The 25,182-nt window shown below is 33.5% G+C and overlaps 1 protein-coding gene across 1 annotated transcript in view; it reads left to right on the top strand.

Moving 5' to 3' along the window:
* The window catches only part of LOC150104327 (atrial natriuretic peptide receptor 1-like), a 358,232-nt gene that overhangs the window by 149,106 nt on the left and 183,944 nt on the right, over nt 1-25,182 (top strand). The window contains exon 2 of the mRNA XM_090396458.1: nt 21,320-21,434. Coding sequence (XP_090252584.1) covers nt 21,320-21,434 — 115 coding nt within the window. The remainder of the gene's footprint in view (nt 1-21,319; nt 21,435-25,182) is intronic.

Below are 25,182 nucleotides of genomic sequence, written 5' to 3'. Positions count from 1 at the left end.
AAGTTCTCTTTGATGAAACATCAAAGAAGTCGCTTACTATCCGAACATGCGTGTGTATGATAATTTTAGTGGTTTATAAAAAAAGACCACTTCCCACTTCCAGTGATGATCGATGCGACTAATTAACCAAGTAGATATCACTTGACAAAAAAACTGTCCTTTGAGAAACCCATTTCGGAGTATTTCTCTGCAAAAAAACTTTATTTCTTTCACATCTGGAATATGTTATTGTATATTTAAAGATTCAAAAAATAGATCAAAATAACATGACAAGAGGGTTTGATAACCAAGTTTTAATATTTAAAAAGACGCATTTTAATAATAGGTGGGTATCGAAACGTTACCTTACTCCAGAGGGATTTCATACAATACGGAATAAAATAACTGCGTTTGTTAAAACCCTCTCCCTACTTTAGAAATGGAAGTTTAAATCCGACCTTCTCCACCCCCCTTCCTCCCAACGTCTTAGGTTCAGTCATTACAAGTAACTATAAAATTATTGTTTAACATTCTACTAAACAGAAAAGAAATAAAGGCAAAATAATTGTTTACGCATATCGAACAGTTTTTCTCAAATTCTGTTCAGTTTATTTTCTTTGTTTCCATTCAATGGGAAATAATTATTTAATGAATATTCCAGTTAATGTTCTTAAGTTTTTCTTTTGTTTACATTTCATAAAACCAATAATAATAATAATACAAAATATTAATAGGAAATAGGATAATTTAAAGGACTTTCCCTTTGATCTTATAAGGGATTTAAATCATTATGTATATAAACTATTGATTGTTGAAACAGAAAATTCCTTAATATTGCTGTGAATTAACGAAGTATTAAATTAACGTGTCATTTCTTCCCAAGTGGAGTGTCTCCTCTCCATTTAATACGCTGCGGGGTTCGAATTCCACTGTAGGCATGGGGGAATTATGAGTGTCTCTTTCTGAACGATGAATATCACTCCCCCCCCCCCCCCACTACGAAACTGTTCTGATTATGGCAAATCTGAAATGAGTTAAACCACATTGGATCTATAGATCAGGAATGTTGTAACTGATGTCCACACTCATAGTACAATGTGCTACAAAGGGACTGGAGAGAAGAGGAATAAAAATAAACTTAAATTTATTGGGATGAAATACGCTGCCACCTGGAGAGAATTGTTGAAATCCTTCCCGAAAATATCTTCACATGCATAAAAGTGAGCCAAACGCTGAGGAAGTTAGAGTAGGATGCAGTTTAGAAGATTAACTTTCTGGTATTATACTTAATAAAAAATAAAGTGGAAAGTGCTTTATTAGTGGATCAGTGGTATCGCTGTTGTTGTCTGAGTGACAATTACATTCTTAACATTTAAATTGCTATTAATTCCATAGCAATTTACATGTTAAGGATGGTTTTATATATTAGGTGTATCGTGGTTAAAATTTGAGCTTCATTAGAAATAATAATAATAATAATATAATAGCTATAAGCAAAATAGATCAATTCAAAAAATAGCGGTCTTAATATAAATATGTAGCTGAAACCTTTTTAACGGCCAACTTAGTGTTTAATGATTCTTCTAATTAATCTTAGTGACCTTTCACATGATTTGTCTGATACTTTAGAAAGTATCTTGAATGTTATCTGTACGGTGTAGATCCAATATGCCTTTTACAGCATCCTGAATTCAATGTGATATTGCGATTAGTAACGTATCCTGTTATCTGAATCAACTGTTGTAAAAATAATGTGCAATCCTTTGGGGATAATCCAGTGGGCTTCTATCCCCTTTGGGGATAGAAGACCAATGCTTTCTAACATATTTCAGTTTTCATATGAAAATTTTAATCTCGGATTGTATCAAAAAGATAAATGATTTCTTAGGACACTAATTAATATCTGGTACGATGTATATGTGATATGGAATATTATATTATCTGTAATGTTATTTAAATAAATGTAAGTAATGTGTATCAGAGTAAAAAATATCGGTTGGGCTCTATCATTCGCAATGTAAAACTCGCAGATGACCTGTCTCCTGCATGTTGCAGAGTAAAACTGAAATATCAAAAGTTGCCTGATGTGTGCCTTCGTTGCCTCTTTACGACTGTCGGTTGACTAGTTGAATTAGAAGAGTGATGTGATTCATTCTTGTTTACTATAAAACTAAAGACAATAGTGGGCATGTTTTGAATATGATATATATATTCAAAACATGCACACTATTATCTCGACAGTGGAGCCTCTGTAGCGTATTCTCTAAAGACAACTTTTTTTTGGTGTGTGTGTGTGGGGGGGGAATGTTCCGTTCGCACGCGTAGAATATTTTAATAAGTTTTCACATGAAAGTGAAGTAGCTAGTCTCCTGCACTGTGACAGAGTTTTTCCCTCTGAAATCTCGATTTTTGTCGTACGAAAAACAAACCTCCCAGAAATTAATAGACGTAATTCATTGGCTTCAACCTTAGTTGCTTCAGCCATAATACCAAATAACTCAACTTCAAAATCCAGGTATAATTCAACAGTTTCGGATTAACTTTTCCTAATCCAAGAATGAGAAAGAGCCCATAACCGTAGTTCAAATCAAAAACTATGAAATAAAAGAAAGATTCTTAAAGTTATTAATAAGCCTTGAAGACTGATTGATGTTTTTAGCTCAAATAATGCTTTCTTTCACGACCTCTCTTTCCAATTTGTAACCAACGCTTAATCACCGTAGCTCAGTCGGTATGGTCGAAGTCCTCTGGTCGCAAAGACCTGGGTTCGATTTTCGTCTATGAGGCGAGGAATGATCAGATCTTTACTGCTAAAGGTGAGCTAGCCATTTCACATGCAGGTTTAACGGTTTATCTCCCGGAAACTACGGATTTTATTTCTTAAAACAGGCAAATCGGCCCATGACCACACTTATTTTCAGACATAGAACACTTCCGGGAAGGATGGTACCATGAAATGGCTCACTCCTACGAAGCAGCAATTTCTGGCCAATACCTTATTTAGGATCAAATGCCAATGCTGGTATCTTGAATACTCCTATACAACAAACAACAACAACAAGGCTTTATGTTTTTTTGCCTGTCTGCATTTCTTTCTGTTCTCTCCATATGATTTTTCTATTCTTATTTTTTTCCTAGTCATTTAACAATTTTATCTGATTTGTGTATTTTGTTTCCTTATTCCGTTTTTTGTTTCATTTTGGTTCCTTAATTATATATATATATGTTCTTCGAGATAAGATGGTTAAGACATCCAGACAATCCATTTTAATTTCATGGATATTTTGTCGACGTTATTTTATAAGCATGATCAATTCTTTTCTTTGATTTCCTGTTACATCTTATGGTTTTCTGCCAAATATCGTTTTTTTTCTCTTTCCGGCTGCATGTTTAAATACATTTAATAATCTTTGTAAGTCATTTTCATCTAATAAACGATATCATCAGCATATCTAAATATACATTCTTTATATCTTTAGCCATTCCATGAAATGCTTTAGTTAGAGCTTTGAAGCCCTTAAGGAGTAAAACAATCAAAAAATTAGAAGTGAAAGAGGATATTAGGCCTAAGGGTTCATTTGAGACTGTACGGTGTGAAATATAGAGCGGGGGCATAGGAAGATGTAGATACATGTATCGGCAAATCAGAATATTCAGTGTAGGCCGAACAATTTTTATGGATCCTACTTCCATCTTGCTATGCTCCCTTTCCTCCGTCCAGTCGATGTCCCCTACACTGAATGTTCTGATTTGCCGATACATGTATCTACATCCTCCTTTTATACAGTTTCTAAGGGATAATTACGTGAAACAACATATTATAGAGGGGACAGTGGGTTTGAGGGTGTTGGATCTGATAATAGCATCAGAAGATATATCCATAACCAAGGCAGACACTCTGCCTCCATTTGGGGAGTGACTATGCGGTCTCGTTCTGGGAAGTTGCCAGACACATGGAGTTTTCTGTCAAGAAATTGTTTATGTTAAATTATAAGGCTGGCAATTATTAGGAGTTATCTTGGAACAGTACCATATCTTGAGAAGCTACAAGGAAAGAATTTTAGTAGTGTATGGCAAGTGATCAGAGATTGCTAAAAGGTAGCAGCATCAGACTATATACCCAACGTCAGGAGGATAAACTAAATTTGAATTAAGTAGATGAGTAGGGATATAATTTAAAGCTGCTGAAATTAAAACATTGCGGAGGAAATATAAAGAAACAAAAGTGATCATCATACTCAGGAACAGTACAAAGTACAAGCAAGAAGGGTGTCTATTATGGTAAGGAAGTCCAAATCACACTATGAGATAGAATTAGCCAAACGGGCCAAAGTAACGCATAAAGAGTTTTTCCGTTATGTAGCAAGTAAGAGGGAAAATGACTATGACATTGTGACTGTATGAAATCCCTCATGGTAGGAAGGTGACTGAAACAAAATAATTGGTTAAATTGCTGAGTGGCCATTTTGCAAAGGTGTAGATATCCAGCAGGATGATTTAAATAAATTGGCATTGTAGGCAAGGATACTGATTGCCAATTTAACGTTTCAAAATGTAAAGTTATGGCCTTCTGGGTGACTTCGGGGTGAAAATGTTGCAGAAGGGTGTAACATATTGATGGTATCATCCAGGTGGTAATTTTACTGTTACTGATGTTACATAGAGGCATATCAATATTGCGGTAAATGAATAGGAGGTGTTCAGCATGTTCAAACATATGAATGTGAACACAGTAGTGGGATTGGATGACATATCATCCCGTGCAATATGTGAATGTGCAAGAGAATTGGCATTGCTTATGGTGAAGTGTTTCTAAGTCTCATCTCTGGCAGGTTCCAATAGAGTGGAAAGAGGGTAAGATAGTATTCCATTGCATAAAAGTGGCTCCAAGACAGAGGTAACAAACTACAGACTAATTAATATATCGGAAGTGGTTGTTCAAGTATTAGAAAAATTGGTGAAAGGTAAAATACAACAGTGGACGGATAGGAATGCAATACTGTATAATGGGCAGCATGGCTTTGTACAGGCTAGGTCCTGTCTTAGTAACTTATTCAAATTTTTTAATAAAGTGACAGCAAAATTGGATAAATGTAATGGCTATACCATGATACTGCTTGACTTTGCCAAGGCATTTCACAGAATATCACATGAAAACTATTGCAAAAAATGCAGAGGATGAGAATGGATATGAGGCTAGTAGCAATGGTAGGGAGATGCGTAGCATAGATAGGGAGTAACATGGATAGGGAGCAGACACCAGAAAGTAATGTATGATGGAGTGGAGTCTAGGAGAATGATTTTGACCAGTAGAATACCTCAAGGTTCGGTACTAGTGTCACTGCTCTTTAATTTGTATATTAATGACATTGGGAAAGATTTAAGAGAGGAGATATTTAGTTGTTTGCTAATGATGAAAAACTGCGAGAGCAAGAGTTGATAAAAGTCGTGTAGATATCCAGCAGGATGATTTAAATAAATTGGCATTGTAGGCAAGGATACTGATTGCCAACTTAATGTTGCAAAATGCAAAGTTATGCACTTCTGGGTGACTTCGGGGTGAAAATGTTGCAGAAGGGTGTAACATATTGATGGTATTGGTTTGCAGGAAACTGATGAAGCTAGGGACTTGGTAATAAAAGAGTTAAAGTTGAAAGGACATATTGCAAAAGTTGGTAAAATAGCTAAACGAATTACTTGAATGTTGAAAAGATTCACAAACACTATATAAAATTAATTTTAAGATATTAAAGGGGGGTTTTATAAAATTGATGCAAGTGAACATTTTAATTTATGACAGATAACTAGAGAACTAGAGGCCATATCTGAAAGTTGAGTAAGAGTGTGGTTAGTAAAGGTGTGCGGATCAGATGTTTTAAGTAGAGAGTAGGTGAACTAAGTGGAATAGATTGCCAGAATTGGTTCTGAGTTCCCTGACGGTGAATGGATTCAAGGAGAGGTAATAAAGGAATTGCGTGTATGATGGTAGATTTGGGTCTCCCATAATGAGTCTCTGGAGTGCCGTAAATAATAATGATAATAATAATAATAATAATAATAATAATAATAATAATGTATTCTAATGAGTTTTCTATTAAAAGCGATATAGATATTGCATATAATAGAGAAATCATATTACTTGTTATCAAATAAATTTTACTGTTAACTGTTTCTTTAGATATTTTATTGATCTTGTATATTAAAATATTCGAAACGACTTTCTATTTTTTTATTTCTTTAGCTTTTTCATTATATTATCTGTTATGACTTTATATTACCCAGTTCATAAAAAAATCATTTCTTTTGTTATATTATATTTATTCTTGAGCCTCCGTAGCTCAGTCTGTATATATGAAGCCCTTTGGTCGAATCCCGTCAGTGAGGAACCTTTATCTGGTCTCTTTCGACTAAAAGTGAGTTAGCTGGTCTCACACCGAGGTAGGGGGTTTCTCGTACCCCAGAACAAGCAAACCGGCCCCATGAACACACATCTACAGATATAGGACACAGGGAAGGCATTGGGTTAACCACCTTACATCAGGACGGTACGGTTTAGAGGGGCTAAGGACAGCTCCTTAACATGGCCACTAGGCCCAATACGTAAAAGGAAGAAGAAGATATTTATTCTTTATCTGAGTATAAATCATGAGAAGTGTATTTAAATTTATTGAATTCAATGTTTATCTATCTATTTCCATTTATTTATTTATTTTCAATATTTATTTTTCTCCAGATTATTCTCTGTGGAACCTCATGTTATAATTTTTTCGGTAGTTATTTCAATATAATTTCATTTATTTTTATATTCTTTCGTACAGTTTATGGTCTCACACTGATGTATTTTATTTATTCTGTTCTTTTTCTTTTACGATTTTTTTTGCTTCCATTTTATACGATGATGTCCACATTCGATTACCTTTTGTATTAATTAGCTTCTTTATCTTCATAATTTTTTCTCTTTATTGTTTGTTCTCTGTCTTTTGTAGTTTCCAGTTTAGGTAATTATTTTTGGTATAATTATCTTATACTTTTTAATAACACTATCCTATATTTTTAATGCATCATATTTCTCAATTTATTATTTAATCCATTTCTTATTTTTTTTATCTTTTCAAGAAAAGTTAGCGCTACCTACTGCATCTGAGTATGTTAAAACTCTTTCTAATAATAAATTATAATATAATTTTTTACATAATTCTGTTCCCTTTATTTTATTCTTATTATGTTATGCTGAACTTTATGATCTCAATATCTTTTATACTTGATTCAGTATTCGCACAAAACTGTACCAAATTTATACAATTTAATTAATTGTATCTTCGATAAAACTTTAAATATATACAAGGAATAATTCCATTGCAAGCTTTGAATAATTTGTATTGCTTAAGAATTAATGAATTCATAAATGAAGAGAATTAACTGCTACCCCGTTTAGCTGAGTGGGTAGCATTTGAGCTCTCCAAACAAAAGGTGGTGAGAAGCAATCCCGCTGTGAGAATGGAGGTTTGAAAAAGCCTACTCTAGGCGAACGTATATAGCTCCTTGGATTAATATGGCTTATCTTTTGTTTTTAATACTAATTGCAACTTTGCAATTGGTATTATATAATAATGGAATTTATATTGGAGACTGATACTGAAATTATGCAATGAGATTTGGACTCCTGGTGTCTGACCAATTGACTAGATCAAGACAATCTTTATTCCAATCCATTAAAAAAGGAAGTACCAAGAAATGTGAAATTTATAGAATGAAAGCGTTTATCTCAATTACAAGTAAAAGTTTGCTCTATATAATGAAAGAAAGAATTAATAGTCGGGTGGAACAACAGGCTGGATTCTCGAAGGAAAATGGTATTAGAGATCAGATCTCAAATCTTGAGCGTCTTATTGCGAAACGAAGGGAATTCGTTAGGCTTTCTGCTTACTTATGTTTAATTTCCCACATCTTTTCCAATTCACACAATTGTAAAGTGATATGGAAAATGGTATCTCAGTCAAACCCAAAATCTCTTCTAATTAATAAGTTAACTTTATAATAACAATCAAACTGCTGTAAGAATTCACAACGCACTCTCAGGTTCATGCTGTTTACAGAAAAGGAATAAGACAAGGTTGTAGTCTAGTATTCTATCCCCTGGACTCTACAATCTCTATGATGAAAAGATTGATTTTCAAGAGCACTTTGGAAACAATAAGTTAATATGTGAGGATGATATTCTGTATTTATGACAGATAATTAAAACGATACGAATGAACTACTTAGAAGAATAAAATGTCATAGGTAACATATGAGCTCAAGATTAATATCTATTGTGAGGAAATATAATAGATATAAATATAATAGTCATATGGAAGATATAAATGAATGCGAATTATAATGGAAAAGCATAAAAACGACTCATTTCTCAAAATTCGGGAAGGATAGAAAAATATCTATCCATACAATGATTAGATTAATCAGATCCTTGTCTCTTTGTCTCTTTGGTTCTACGTGGCTCAGAGTCCAGGACAATAAATAAGGCCTATAAGAAAATTAATGTCTTTGAAATGTGGATGTGGAGAAGGATGCTCTGAGCTTTTTGGATATAGAAAATAACCAATTTAAATACCAGAAACTAAATGAATTTGAAATAAATACCCGCAATATGGTGGTGAGAATAATTCTGAAATATTTCACAAATTTCAAGAAAGGAGGGATAGAACATTGAAAAACTCTTCAAGTAGAGCACGATAGCAGAAGTTAGGACAAGAGGTCGGCTGCATTGAGTTGGTTGGATCAAATTACTGATCTAACTAGAATAAGGTTGGAAGACTGCACTTAAAATGACAGAAGACAGAGATCAGACCTTTCAGCGATCGTAAATCATACTTTCTCAGGTACTAATTCTTATGATTTTTCTTATTTCATCTTTATTTTTCTGTTCTGTCCATGGTCAATTCCAATATAACCGTCGTGTTTCAAATTTCGGTTTCAATTAGGTTTAACATTCTCAGACGATCTGTGGCTAAGTCCTGTGTTATTCGATTGTATTACTGTGGAGGCACACCTAGAGTGGCATCTGTAGAAGTGTTAACTTCTTTTATGACTCACCGACATGATCCATTCACCATTCACCTCCACATCTTAATGTGGTATGGAGAAACCCGAATACAATTAAACTCAATAAAATGTATTTTAACTAAGTTTGGGTAAAATCTTGAAATCTGCGAACTTCTGTTTATGATTTACGTGATTATAAAGAACGTTATATCTCTTCAATTTTTTACGTTATCCGACTTCAAATATCTTTTTTAGAGTGTTGCAGTTGTCCTGATCAGATTAGAATTTGTTTTCAGATAGAGTGTGGGAGATGATCCTTTTTTTAAAAAATAATAATGGACACTGTATGTCGGTTATGTATATGTGTTTGTCTGTCCATGACTAAGTAAGTAAGCGTTTGATCATTGGAATGGTTTTAATAAAATTTGATAAGATTGACATTTTTGCAGATGCAGATAAATATAAATCAATGGACACGACGCGCGTTTCTCATACGATTGACGTTTACATAATCCACTAATTATATAAAATTATTCCTCTAAAATATAAGATTTAAGAGAAACAAAATAGACAATAAAAATCACTAGAAATTGTATGTTTCCCAGTAGACACATTTCTGCGCTTTTGTCTCTTAGATTTAGTTTTCATTAACTAACTTAAATGAAAATCTTATTAACGATAACAAAATACATCGAACAAAAGGATATCTTGATTTATTTTATAGTTCAATTCGGTTATGCAGTTTATGTTTTAGTTCAATGCCCCTGTGCCATTATACCAGGAAATGAAGTTAAATTTAATCGTATAGCGTGCATTACTTTCTAATGGGAAAGTAGAAAACAAAACTAACATTCCTACGTTTAAATTAAGTGGTTCTCTGCCACTTATAACAAATTAAATGATATTAAGATAAACGAAAAATCTGAAGAATCTCTTCGATTTCAACTTCCATTTGGAAGAGAACATGCTTACATTTTTGCTAATGCCATTGATATATTAACCGTGTTTTCTGTCATCCCTTCTTCATTTCGTCTCTCATTTCTTAAATGTCTTTTTCTGTGTCTGGGTATTCAGAGATTAATTCCTCTACATAATACAATATTATAACCAAGAAGGAATTTCCAGGACAAGATGGGATGATCGATATATGCTATCGATCGCATCTTGTTTTAGAAACCTTCGCTAGTCTCAGGGCAGTTTCTAGTTAGTGTGCCTTTGTATTCATCTCTGTTCACTTGCATCTTCAAAGACCTATAATTAGATTCTTCAGCTCTGAAGAAAGTTCTTTACATAATAATGGTATACGGGTTCATTTTTTTCTACGTATCCATGGATATAAGTGTTCAAATATGTATTGAATGAAGCGGGTCTACTCTTACTTTACACGCTTGCACACAGAGATCACGTGATTTGATTAGTTTAATGGCATAAGAATATTTGTTTGCTGATTTAATGTCAGGTTGTTATATGAGCATTTTAAGAACCATTGAAAACTTCTTAGAATGAATGTGTTCCACAATCGATACAGTAAGAACTGCATGGAAAACAACACCTTACTTATTACACAGAAATAACTAAGAAGTTATTTCTGTATAATAACTTCACACACAGATGTTATTACACAGTTTTAATTAGGTTTAATTAGGTTTCCTTTATTAGTTTCGAACTAATAAACGAAACTTTGACTGCAGCAACCATTGCTCGGAGCTTATTCTCTTCAACTGGAACAGGAGAGTTTTCAAGAAGAATATGACCTTCTTCCTAAATCTCTATAAGCTGTTATTACATGACTACAAAAAAAAAAAAAAAAAAAACTTTTTTTTTTTTTTTTGACGACTGGGAATTCCGAAAACTATTAAAAAGTTACTGGAATGAGCATTGCTCTATCTTTAAAACTATAGATACACAACAACAACAACAACATTTTATTTATTATACCATAGGTTCCTAAACTGTGCCCTGCTGCCCCTCTGAGGGAGCGCGAGTAACTCAATTTTTTGTATTCTTTATTTTTTTTTCAGACGACTAATATGTTTTTAGGAAATAAATACTAACTACGTAGTTTCTAATTAATAAACGAAACTGTTACTGTAACAAACAAATTAATCCTAACACACACTTTAAAGAAAATTTTTAATTTCTCAAGAAAATAAGAACGAAAATTAAAAGCTTTACCTAAGAATTTATATGTGCTCCTCTGTTCCTAATCTAATAAGGTCATTAATTCGCTTAAGCGTGGCTTCTACAAGAGAGAACACATTTTACTTATTTCTGCTTCTCGAAACCACACTTTTATAATGGATTGTATTAAGTTACCCTTTGTGTCATAATTTCATTTTCCAAGTCTCTTTTTCACTATAGCCCACAAATTTTCTGTTGGGTTCATGTTACGAGAGTTACCTGGCCACTGATGCAATTGGATGTGTTGAGTTTTGAGCAACCTTTTCAGTTTTTTGAAGTGTGGCATGGAGCGAGATCCTGTTGGAAGATGAGTTTTTTTGTCTTTCTAGATCTGTGGGACCACTCTTTTCTCTGATATTTTTAAGTATTGCACTTTTAATCACAGAGTCATCAAACATGAGTTATTTTGGACCGTCATGTGTAAACAAATCCCAGGACATCTTTTTAGCTGGGTGTTTAGAAACTGGTTGAAGGTGGGCGAGAGAAGTCTTCTCAACCGCTGATTTGCGAACATAGGGTACTAGCTCTCCTTGTACAAAGAAATGGCTTTGATCCGAGAATATGACCTTCTTCCTAAACCTCTTTAAAATCGCATTAACAGTATCCTAACCAACAACACACTCACTAATAATGTGTGTTTGAGTTATGGGTGTGCGTTAAGAAAGCGTACTTATTTTTTAAGCTTTATTGGGGATGTATCCATTTTATAGCTACACAAAACGAATAAAACACTACGAATGTCAACTTGAGTATATTATTAAAACGCATTACACCATTAATAAACATCATACGGACAATGAAAACACGCAGCACTCTAACAAAATAGTGAACCAAAACGGAAAAACACCGAAAGTGCACAAAAACCAAAAACCTGACGAACATTCAGCTGGGCAGGATTAATTTGTTCGCTATTATAGGTATTACTTTTTGCATAGGTGCGCTGTGAACTGAGAAGTTTGGGAACTTCTATATTATACACTTAGCTGTGCTAGCTTGCTTAGTTAATAACTAGAGATAGGAGAGCGCTTTATTAGGTACGGGGAGAATAGGATAGACAGTATTTTCTGCTATTCTTATGAGTGGGTGAACAGTTTCCAGTTGGTCACTTCTAATACCACATTGCTCGGAGCTTTTTCTCTTGAACTGGAACAGGAGAGTTTTTAAATGTAGGTTTTGAAGTCCATGCGTATGATGATCTCATTATTTGAATATCTGAACTACAGAAAACTAAATTTCAGATCTAAATATTCAAAGCATTCGAAGTGCTTATCTGAATTTGGAAAGTGATACAGCATATAATGTAACATAATAAGAAAAGGGAATCTTTACATGCTTGTTTTTCGATTTTTATTTTTGTTTTCATTTATGGGTGTTTTTATATGTGAAATATTTTTCATGATTTTCGTGGTTGGTAATGGAGAAGCGTTTATTAAATAGTTGGGGGGTGATGAAATATGATGTTCAAAAATTTGCAATATTAAATATTAAATAATTATATAACAATAAGAATAATAATAAGAATATTAAATAATTATTTATTATTTTCCAATTAAAAACGCAATTTTTGAAATGACGAAAAGATCATTCGAAATAATACAGTTCTAAAGGAAGAGATATACCCAAGTAATATTTTCCAAGAAAAATAACGCCAAAAGATGGGGAAATCTTGTTTTTGGATAGTGAGAATAGCATGAATATGATATGATGGATTTAAGCTGCGATAAGAGAGAAAGTATTTCGAACCCGTATTTGAATCGTATTTGTCTAGAGTTAGAATGTTAGGACAAGCAAATGTAAGTGACGTTACATTTTATAAATCATAACGTACAGTGCACGTGAAATTGATGAAGTTATCTAAACTTCACAGTTTCTGATCTGAAATAGTGTACAGTTTTACATTCGAAAGCTCACAATAATTAAGGGAGAAAAACCTTTAGAAGAAAGCATTATTTGTGCTATATCCAAATGAATATAAAAATGATATTTATAATCGTGCACTTACACAGAAAATATTTTAAGTAAACTATATCTTCCCAATCGAAACCATTATTCAGGCTAGTTAGTTCCAAGATTATTAAATATCATCCAAAGAGCTGTTAGATAAAATAATAAACATATTTCTATATATAGAGAAATCAACTAATGTCTTGGTAACCATTCGAGAATAGTTTGTTTTCTTCCACATCTAATGCAATCAAAAAACACCACATAAACCATAAGATTCTTGAGCCTACATGGAACATATTTCACGCTTCCGCAAGTTTAGCTTTCAGTCTTTCTAATGTCCTTCATTTAAGGTGTGAAAGCTTAAAGAATTTTGAAGTCACTCTTGGGAATCTTTGTTATAGATTTGCCTTTCTTACTTAAAAATATCTTTTACTGTTTCTTTCTCTTTCACTCTTATTTTTAAGGCGACTCGATTACGATTGTTGCCACTGATGACGAAGTTCACACTGATTACCTCGGCTGCCGATTGGAGCCATCATAATTTGTTTCTTGAGTTGAAATAACTTTCGTGAAGGCTGTGACGGAATTGTCCTTTCCTTGCTCTGTGATGTTTCGTTATTGGATGATCATCAACTTAACATTTTAAGCTAACCCGCCGAACTCTGAGGTTACATCAACATATATCAACAACATGCGCAACGATACTAATATCAGTGGAGATAAGTGGGATAAGAAAACAACAAATGTGATCTAGATTAATTGTACTTTGCATAGAAACAAGTTTTGCTTAATTAAACTTGCACCTACATTGTTAATAACATTTAAAATCACATTTGTAATTTGGAGAAAAATAAGCTTTTAATTAATAGCTAATTTACAGTATTCGTGTTTATGAGTAGATCCTACTGATAAACACGAATAAAAAAGCAAGAAGTTGAGAAAACAATTTAACTACCATTCCAAGGTAATTTATTCTTTTTTAATTAAATACAATCTTGAACAACCGTCCTCTTAATTAACTCCAAAGATTTTCATTGCATTGTATTTGTCCTTCTTCATTCCACAACAGTACATAATTCATGCAAATAATCTCCCAGAAATTATTCACAAATGTTGATGAAGAAGATTCTGCTCTATAGAAGATTTTCTGATAATCTTGTAATCTTGCTGCCATCAGAATTACCTGGACTTGGAAGAAAGCAATTCGGGTAGGACGTATGTAGAGGAAACACAACAGTACTTATCTTAGAGTTTTTACCAATATCGAATATTTCCATAGAGAGATAACTGTGTATTCCTTCTTGTTCATCGTGTCTCTGCCTTAATCCCTTAGCTCAGTAAACAGAATACAGTTCAAAACCGTAGTTGTGGACAGAGAATTTTTATCTATATGCAACGATGTTTATTACCACATTATATTTGTATAGATTTATCTGCGGATAGTTTTCTCTAGTACTTCTAAAAGACTAACAAAAAAGTCGTTCCCCTTATGTACTAAAAAAGAATAAAAAATCAGCTTTCTTCTAATCATACCATATCTTCACTAATCATACCATATCTTTGTTCAAAATTCGTTCGCGCTTCTATGGCAGGCATCACAGCCATGCTCTCCTCCTGATAGCCTATATATCTGAGTGCACAATATATAATTTCTATACATATAATAAGTGAGTTCTAATTTGAATTTACATCATCCTGGCTGGACTATTATTTTTATTTGTCTGACCCAAACCAATACTTGCTCGCTTGAGTTGTCGTAGTCTAGTCATTTTGCTGGATGGCGATCACCATATCTCTCCCCTTATTTTCTTAGGTTGTATGAAGATGTTAGAATAGAAAAACTCTGAATATTGCACATTTTTCTTCCTATCTGTATATATATATATATATATACAGAGTATATATATATATATATATACACATAAGTATTTTACCAGAACAAATTGCCATAAGGTGTTTTAACCTTATTAAATAAAAATCTCTGGAGGAGATATAAATGTAGAAAGTATTTTACCTTGGGTATAATAAATGTTAAGAATACCAAGCAATTTTTAAACCTGGTTTTACTCCATTTCCCAAGTAAGCAAACAGACAAATAAATCAAGTTTGCGCCTGCAAGTGATGCAAGTCTAGCTGATCCTACAGGTAGTGCAGGACCAAGGCAACTCGTGGTAAAGGTGGCATGCCATTGGAGGCCTCTACATGCTAAACCACGTCCGTGGAGACAAATTAACAGATCTCATCATTAAAACCCACAACAACAGACAGCAGGAGGATTTAAACCTCGCCTAACAAGTCAGTCGACTCCTAGTATCGATCTACTAGAGGGAAAAAAAAAAAAAAAAATTCTGGTTTGTTTTTTCTTCTTTTTGTCCTCTTTCAGATTAGAATTTTTGTTGTAAAAGAGTCTATGTCTATTCCACACAGGAGGGGGTATCCTGAGAACCTGGGCTGCGAAGGCTTACACCGAGGCGGTGCAGCTTATATATATATATATATATATATATATATATATAAGCTTTTAAGCTGCAAACTCTAAACAATTCCCCCACCCAAATCAGACAACCTTCCTCTTGCAACTGGTAACTGTACTTTGTTTCTTTTAAATGCACAAATATCTAATTCTGAAGCAATTGGTTGCAACTTTTGCATAATAATAACAATGCTCGTGCGTATCTAGATGGCTTTACCAACTTAAGAATGAATAACGCGCTTTTTTCCCCCATCATTATAATAGCAAAGGTGACTCAAAAAGAGTCCTCTTCAGGTAATATCTTACCACTAGAGATTTACATCTTTCTGAAAAGGAACTGGAGGCATGCTCTAGCACTAACATTTTTAAATTGTAGCTGGTTACCCGTCTAGACCTCCGTCATTTCCTGGTAGGTCAGTGCAATGTGTTCCGGCGAACACACAGAAGTCTATGATCGCCGGAAAGACAGAAAAATGACTGCCATTTATCTATCTATCTCCTGATCTACTCCTAAACAAGTACTATTGTAAAAAATTCTGAGGTCTATTTTTCTTAGTTGAGGGATTAAAAAGAAGAATTTCTAAGAGGAGGAGTTACTTGTCCTCGTCAAATATTCACCAACTCAGAAAGTGGCTGTAAAACGGGTTAAGAGTTTTTCTTGTCGGTGACTAATCTTATCTCTAAAAATTAAAGATACCAAGAAATTATGTAACTGATTTAATCCTTTATCCAAGTGTAAGCAAACAAAGTTTGGGCCTGAAGTATTTTCAGGACTGGGCAATTCGTGGTAAAGGTGGTATCACTTCACATCCAGTAATGCAAAGCACAACTCCTTGAGGACATGCATAATGCTATGCATTATGGGATTAAGCATTATGCATTATTTTCCCATAATGCTATGAATTATGCCTCCTGGTTGACCGAGTGGATAGCCTATCCGCTCTCCAGCCCAAAGGCTGCGGGATCGAATCCCGCCGTGGGCATGGATGTTAGTGATTGTCTGTGAAAATACTAGTGGTGATGGTTGACGGTAGATGGCGTTGGTGTAGTTGTGGTTTGTTGTAGTTGGTGGATTGAGTGTGGAGACAGAGGGTTGAAGAGCAGGTGCCCTCCCTCGATGAGTCTTTGGACTCACTGGAGGTATCATGTAATAATAATAATAATAATGCTATGCATTATAATGCATAATGCTATGCATTATGGGATTACGCATTATGCATTATTTTCCCATAATGCATTTCCCAAAGGCGCAAACTTTGTTTGCTTGCACTTGGATAAAGGATTAAACCAAGTATATAATTTCTTGTTATCTTTAATTCATAGTATAACCAAATGAAAAACTTCCAATAATCTGATTTCTGTATAGTCGTATCATGGATATTTACATAAAGCTATGCAAGCGCATAAATAAACATGGAATCAGAGAGTTTCTTGCCGAATATAGTAAACTATAAAGTATCGGCGACACGATTCCAATCTTTGAGTTTCTTATTCGGTTTTAAAACTATGTGGGATTTAATATCCCCTTAATTTAAGTAATGTTTTCATTGCCGAAATGAAGCTTATTAGTTCTTTATACTTAAGTAACTTAATGGTTGCACCTGTTTGGAAAACTTGTTCGCACAGTACATAAGTTCTTTTCGCTATACACTTTGGTATCAGGTCTAGCTACTCACTGATGAAGCCTCAAAAAAGGCTGAAACCGGTCTGGGTAGTGACCTCCCTCCATAATGTAATAACAGCATACATTTCCTAGGAAATGTGTTTTTACATTATGGAAAATACCTAAGAATAGCGATCTGAACTTCCTCCACCTCTGCAACGAGCTGCCCTGGTATTGTACTACGTACTAGGATCACTTGCATTGGCTAACGCTAGTGTCGCCGATACTTTATAGTTTACTATATTCGGCAAGAAACTCTCTGATTCCAATCTTTGAGTTTCTTATTCGGTTTTAAACCTATGTGGGATTTAATATCCCCTTAATTTAAGTAATGGAAAAATGTGTTTTCCAATGAAAGCACGTCTACAAAAGCGAAAAAGCTGATGCATATTTTTGAAAAAAAAAAATAATAAAATAATAATAATAATAATAATAATAATAATAATAATAATATATATTTATATATATATAGATGCCACTTTTCGGCATCTAGATTAGAGTTACTGGATTACCTCATCATTAGTTCACTAGGGTCTGCATTAACAAAAAAAAAAAAAATTCAAAAAGAAAAACAAAACCCTGTGCTCACACAACCGAATGCACGAACAGGATACACACACAGACAAAATATTCGACGATTATACTTTGTATTTCCTAAAATAATGCTCATTCTTAAATTTACAATTTTTAAAGGCTCTTAAAGTTACGGTTTTATTTATGTATACTTCTAGTAACACTAATTCTGATTGTAACCCACAAAAATACGACGATTACTCTGAAACCTAATGATTTAAAAATCGAATAACAATAATGAAATTTTGTCATGTTGTACCATCATTTTACAATTTGGTTTAAGCCAATAAGAATTACAATTTGATCGGCTAAATCATAAATTGCCAGCCCATCCTCGTTCGTTCATTATCCAGGTAGATACACAACACAGTGCACCACGAGAAGGTGAGGATTGGACATTAGGTCAGAAGCCCTGGTCGGTTCTCTGCATTCCTTTAAAGGCTATGTGGAGGTCTCCTGTCAGTTATACAGCTTTGACCCTTAAGCACCTAAATTAAATATGGAAATAGACAACAGAATCAATAAAGCTGGTATAGTAGGAAGTCAATTGAATACATTCATATGGAATAAGAGAGAAATTAGTCGGAACACTAAATTAGCTGTATACAAGACAGTGTTCAAACCAGTTTTAACTTATGTATCTGAGAGTTGGGTCAGAAATAAAACACTTGACCAAAGACTAGAGACCGCAGATATGAGAGTCCTGAGAAAGATTATAGGCGTGAACAGATGGCATCAATGGCAATATCATATTAAAAACAAGGATATTAGGAAAGAACTTGACATTGTCAGCATCCAGGAATGCGTTAGCAGAGCTAATCTCAGGTGGTATGGTCATTTAAACAGAATGGGCGAGGAAAGATTGGCAAAACAAGCGTTTTCCGCCAGGTTGGCAGGAAAACGACCCAAAGGAAGACTAAGATATATGGATTGATACGGTAGTGCCTTAGATGACAGAAATATAAGATCTGATAATATTGGAGTCTTGACAAGTAACAGACTGATCTGGAGGAAAATTGTAGATAGGAAGTTACTAATGATGTAAATTTTTCATGTAGTGCTATCATATCCTGTATACCCCTTGAGGGTACATGACAGGAATTTGATAATGATGATGATGATGATGACAATAATGTTGGAGAATTTAAAACGAGATTCTTAAACTATTTCAAATGGATTATATTACCCTGAATGGTAGCATCAATCGAACTGCAAAAACTGCGAGTGGAATTCCATTGGGGATAATATATTCCTCAGTCTATCTGTTAAGTAGTAAAGAGCCTGTTTAAAAGGCAGATGATAAAATCAAAAAAAAAAAAAAAAAAATCAGCTAACGCCTTTTATTCCCATATACGGGAGTAGGCGAGGCCATTTAGCCCTATCTAACTTTTGGAGACTGAGTGGGCAGTTCAATCTCCACTGGTACCAATCAGAGACAGATGGCCCAAGGCTATCACTAATTAAGCGGTACGCAGTGAAGAGAGACGGCTCAAATGTGCCGCCATCTCGTGGTCTCTAACCCTAACACAATATATTTAATGTCTGAAATAATGTGGGTTCTACGGTCGATTTTCTTGAGTTTACAGGACGAAAAGCACGGGCAAGCAGGTTTTTTCCGGGAGAAAAAACCTGCTTGCCCGTGCCAGAGATCGACTAACTCGGGAACCGGTCGAAAAAAGGCTTAGAAAAATTTCCTCTAGTCGCCGACTAGACTCGAAACCAAGTCTTCCTTCGTGCGGCCAAGCGCGGCGGTGTGCAAACGCCACATCCGCTGAGCTACACAGGCTCTGATAAAATCAATGATAATTTAATTAAATAACTTTAATCATATCATTCTTTGAATACCAATGCTTATTTCAGAGAAATAACATGACTTCTTGAATACCTTAAGCTGGTTTCCTCTGCACCTCTCTCTCTCTCTCTCTCTCTCTCTCTCTCTCTCTCTCTCTCTCAAGATATATGAACAGATTGGAAGGGGAATGGCTCATCGCGTGATTGATGTAATCCTGAATAATAAAATAGCAGCATCTAATTAATTAAACAGTCTTTGAGTATATAAAATAAAAGCGTGATATAGGTAAATAATACTTATTATACTATTCTAAATCAGTAAAGTACTTTCGGTAGAATCGAAGGGCAATGTTTGATAACATGTGATAAAATGCAAGTGATTCTTGGAACTAAACTTTGTTTTGTAGTATATACAAATAATCACTGATTATGAAATGATGAGCGCACATTCTTAGAGATTTGAAAAATGCATAACTGGTACAACTAATGATTCTTCGTTGGATTCAAAAACAAGTTCAGTTTTCCCATGACAAAATATCAGGCTTTACTTCCCTTTCCTATGAAAACAAGCGTAATTCAAATTAAATGAGGAAATATTTATTTCTTCCTATCCAACCTAACCTATCAGGCAACATGAGTCTTCGTACATCCATCAGGAATGCTGAAGCATTCCAATTATAACTCAATATATATAAATTATAATTCAATATAAGAGATGCTTGGAAATTATAGCATTAACTTCTGGAGTTATCGAAACATAACCTTTCAATAGCTGCATGTCGCAGCCACAAATGAAATGAAGTTGTTTTAAGAACCATGAGAACCTCTATTAGAGCTGCTTCCCCATGGATATTGGCTCTTTGAGGAAACGTGTTTCCCTGGAAGTTGTCAGAGTAAAATATAAAGTTATTTAATTGAATTCTGATCTCTCTAATTCATTTAAATCTGCTCTCGCAGAAAGATCTTACGCAGCTGCTTTAGTAGTACGGCTGTTTCGCCAAATCAGTTTATAGAATTCTCATTATTGTTAGCCATTCATTTCAATCAAATGTACTAAAACTGCTGTTCGACTTTACCACTCAGAAATAGACTCAGAGGTCGATTTATGATATGAGCAAAACCAGTAATACAGTAATTGATATTATTAAGAATGATAATCCTTCCTCGTTTGCGAATGTCCTGTCGGTTGGCCTCTTCACTAAGAAGCCTAAATTAATTTTATTTTGTTTGGTTGACATAAATGATATTTAATGCAAAATATTAATTTTCCCAGTAACATAAGAAGAAGAAAAGCATACAATCATCCATAAAAAAGGACAGGGGAATGTAATTATTCCCATGTCCCAGGAAAATAGGATATCATTTTCATTCATATCTAATTTGTACTGGATTATTGATGTTTGATTAATTTATTACTCATATTCTTTGTATTAATTTTCCTTAAACTTAATCTCTTGAATATTACATTAATATTACTTTGACTGTAAAGACTGGATTATGTACAAACATTGGAGTATCAAATTCCTTAAAGAGGTTCCAAGTTTTAACAAAACAAAAGCTAAAAATAATTATAAAGAAAGACAAAAGTGGATATTAATAATTTACTTATATTTATTCGGCACAAGCTATATCGAAATTGCCATTATATCTCTATGCAATGTTTTTTTCAGTGATTGTCATGTGTGCATCAAGTGACACCATAAGGGAGATTATGCTTGCAGCTGAAGAACTCAAAATGGTCGACAGCGGTGAATATGTTTTCTTCAGCATTGAATTATTTACAAGGTAAGTCTTTTACTTAACATTTAACAATAAATCATGTAAAGTAAAAAAAAAGTTTAAAATTGAGGAGTGGAATTTGACAGCATGTTTCTTTTAACTGTATTCATATACACTATTAGTAGTTGGAAGGGGGGCCAATCGTTCGATGCTGTTGGCACTCTGCTGAGGACTGGCCATTCTCACAGGGTTAACTTCGGCCTGTAACCTGACATATATCAGACCTCTGTACCCTCGAGGTCACGTGGGGATATGACATAACATGTGTATAACGAAGAACTGAGAATTACTATGATGCTCTTAAAAGGTCGTATTTTGATTCTGTCAATTAAATATATCCAAAACTTTAATTAACGTAATCATCAAAATATATGTATACGTTTTATTATGAATGTGCGTAGTCTACGTTTATTATGTAATGTGTGTGAATGTGTGTATTCTGCGTTTATTATGTAATATGTGTGAATATATGTGTTCCATAGTTTAGTTGTGCCAGCAAAAGCGTATTTTATATATTTTGTATAATATACTTTTTAAGCTGATAGTGTACTACAGAAATGCCAGTAGCTGGAAAGTTTGCATTTATGTCATCATATCATAACGTTTGGGTACAAACAATCTTTTTCCAAAATCGAAAAAAAATACAAATGTGCAACATAACTGTTTCTTGAACTAATGATATGCGAATGCATACATTCCCGTCTCAAAAATGCAGGTTTTCACCCCAGAAATAAGCATATCCACTAGAAAATACATGTAATAAACATACATAATATACTATATTAAAAAAGTTCGTAAGTCGTTTAATCTGAATCAGCAGACAGTTACTCACCCATCAATATGCAATATCTTGCAGTGATGGTGAAACAACTGCTCGAATTCTGAAAGTTAAGGCATATGGTAGATTACGATATAAGTTTCACAGAAAATAAGATATATTATTTATAGAAAAAGTAACAATGTTTTACATCATATTATGGTTCACTACAAATCATTGTCATCCCAAGTCTTACAGCAGCCCTTTTCTGAGTTCATTGATTCAAATTTCTACAGGGATTGTAAAGGCGTGCAGCAAAATTAATTAGCTAACTTTTTCGTGTTGGTTCTTGTTTCACACTGAATGTAATGAAAGTAGCATTCGAGTGGTGATGTCGCTTTTAGCAGTTATAAAAGAACCATTTACACAACCAAAGTACTCATTACTTGATTGGCAGCTTCTTACTTTTGAATGTGACATTTTAATAAAGTCAAAAAAAGTGACAAGAGATTCAATAACAACGGAACACGTCTGAGAACGCTGACAGATTGAGTTTGTTGTTACAGTATTCTTTGATGTAAGACAGGTTCAATAATGGTTTTAATTTTTCTCACCAAGCTGTCATTCATTTCAAAACTACCACTACATGCCTTGCAAATCACAACAGTTACCACCAAAGTGTAATTAAATAGAAAAAAAGTTTAAGCGTTAGTGTGGCTACTGACTAATTCCTAATAGAATATTCCAAACATCATATAAAAATCCTTACATGATGGAAATGTTTCAATTGCAGATATAAATTTAATACCTCGAAATTAGTATCACTTAAAAATGGTAATCATAATTACAATCTCAGGCTGCAATATTTTCCACATTTGCAGAATTTAAGAGAAATTCCATCTGTACGAGAAATGCTTGTTAGTAATACGCTCTTTCATTTTTGTGAAGAGGTCAAAATCACAAAAAAGAGAAGAGTAATTAAAGGGAGCGGAATTCTACCACAATTCTATCGTAACTAAAATCTGTAACGTGTTACTTCTGCTCCCTCGAATTTTCGTATGTTTTGCTAGTGTTAGATACCTTACAACACATCGAAAATCGTTATTATCAATCATATAATTCAAACGATGACTCCATCATATATCAGAATTCACTATGAAGTGAATAAATGTTGTATATCAGCTGTTTTAAGTTTTTTTACCTACAGTAAAGTTTGAAACAGTTGAGAATTGTTATTGCTATCAGGAACTGCGATCAGTATGCATTGTTGTAATTACACATCAGTTAAATGGCATTAAAACTGAGCGATGCCTTTGAAAATATCTGAAAGTATTTGTAAGCATTTATTTTGTCTACCTATTTTCGCTTGTTTTGCCTAATTTTGCCACAGTCAGTGGTTCGAGTGCGACAAAACTTGAATGCATTTCATAAATTTTAATGTAGATTATAATTGTCAATTTCCATTCACTCAGAGCATAATTATTAATATATCTGTTTGAAACTTTTTACAAATTATGCAAACTTATTACATGAATATTATAAAACATCATCAGCATAGCCTACAAAATCCTTTCATCCTTATCAGAGTATAGATGTATAATCTTATTACGTTTTTGGTCTTTTTTTCCCTTCAAATAATCCATTCAAACGAAGTTAAGACAAAAATAAAATAATAATAAAGACACAAATTGCCACCCACTCTTTTTCTTTCCTTTATTAAAAAAATCAAGGAAAATTAAAGTTTTTATTAAAATTAATCGCATTAAAATTTCTATTTAAAGTTAATTATTATTTCATTTCATTTCAATATCACAACCTAAATAACTCTCCATATCTTCAAGAGAAAGCTTTTATCATATAATTAATCTATTCCCTGCTGTGTATTTTTATGAAACGAGAAAAATTAGAACATATAATGCATTAATACTGTTTAAAAACTAAGGGCTAGATTCTTCATTCCGCTACTGAAACTAAATGTCTTCTGAGTAATACTACTCTACGGCGTATTGTGAATTAGTAAGAGAGAGAGAGAGAGAGAGAGAGAGAGAGAGAGATCCCATGTGTCTAGTACTAACATAACGAAAATAGGAGAACGGCTGCCATCTTGAGCACAATTTCGTGGCTAAAAAACTTAAATTTATATTTAAAATATATGAATTTTCAAGCAATCATATTCCAAACGTATTAAATAAATGACTGAAAATGTTTCAAAAAAATTCCAGAACTATCTTCAAGAGAAAGTTTTTATGACAAAATTAATCTATTCGCTGTAAGACTGAGGGAGGAACATTTAAATTTAGCAAATTATTTTGTTTTCGTCACATATATATAGTTCCATCATTTCCATTTCAATATCCAGTGCTTGCTGTACAGAAAGTAGATTTCTTCTACAAAATAGTAAATGACCATAGTATTAGTTGTAGATATTACTAGGAATAGTACATGTTACTAGTAGATATAATTATGAGTAGATTTTTGTTTTGATGAAGTACATCACAATAGGAGCAAGCAAGATTAGACATTGGATACAAAACCATGCCAAACAAAAACTTTTAAATTACCTTTATTTTCAGTTTTCATGTTTATTTGTATTTGTGTATTTTATGTATATGTATATTTATAGCAGTATAACTATATATAGTATTATGAAGCATATATTATTATTATTATTATTATTATTGCGCTTTAGCAGCAAGCGGTAACAAGCATGCTATTTCGATGCTCCCATATTTTAAGTTGCAAAGTAGATTTTTTCTTGTGAAGTAAAATTTAAAGTATATCAGTGAATTCCGTTTTTCAAGACGAACATATTGATGTAAAAACTGTAAGTACCTGTTAAGTAATAAGTAAATTATAAGTATTTCAAAGTTCGATGTATACGCTGGTCAACTTCGCGAAATTACAGCAAGATCGTCAAACAAGAATTATGAAGTGCTACAAATGCCATGAGGACTTACCGGGGGAAGAAAACCACATAACATGTAGGAACTACCAGAG

This window comes from Typopeltis vanoorti, chromosome 8 (genome assembly GCF_054136105.1).
Source record: "Typopeltis vanoorti isolate ZY-2024b chromosome 8, IOZ_Tvanoo_1.0, whole genome shotgun sequence".
NCBI classification, from domain to species: domain Eukaryota; kingdom Metazoa; phylum Arthropoda; class Arachnida; order Uropygi; family Thelyphonidae; genus Typopeltis; species Typopeltis vanoorti.
The sequence above is the reverse complement of the archived record's forward strand: the minus strand, read 5'-3'. Positions and strand labels throughout refer to the sequence as shown.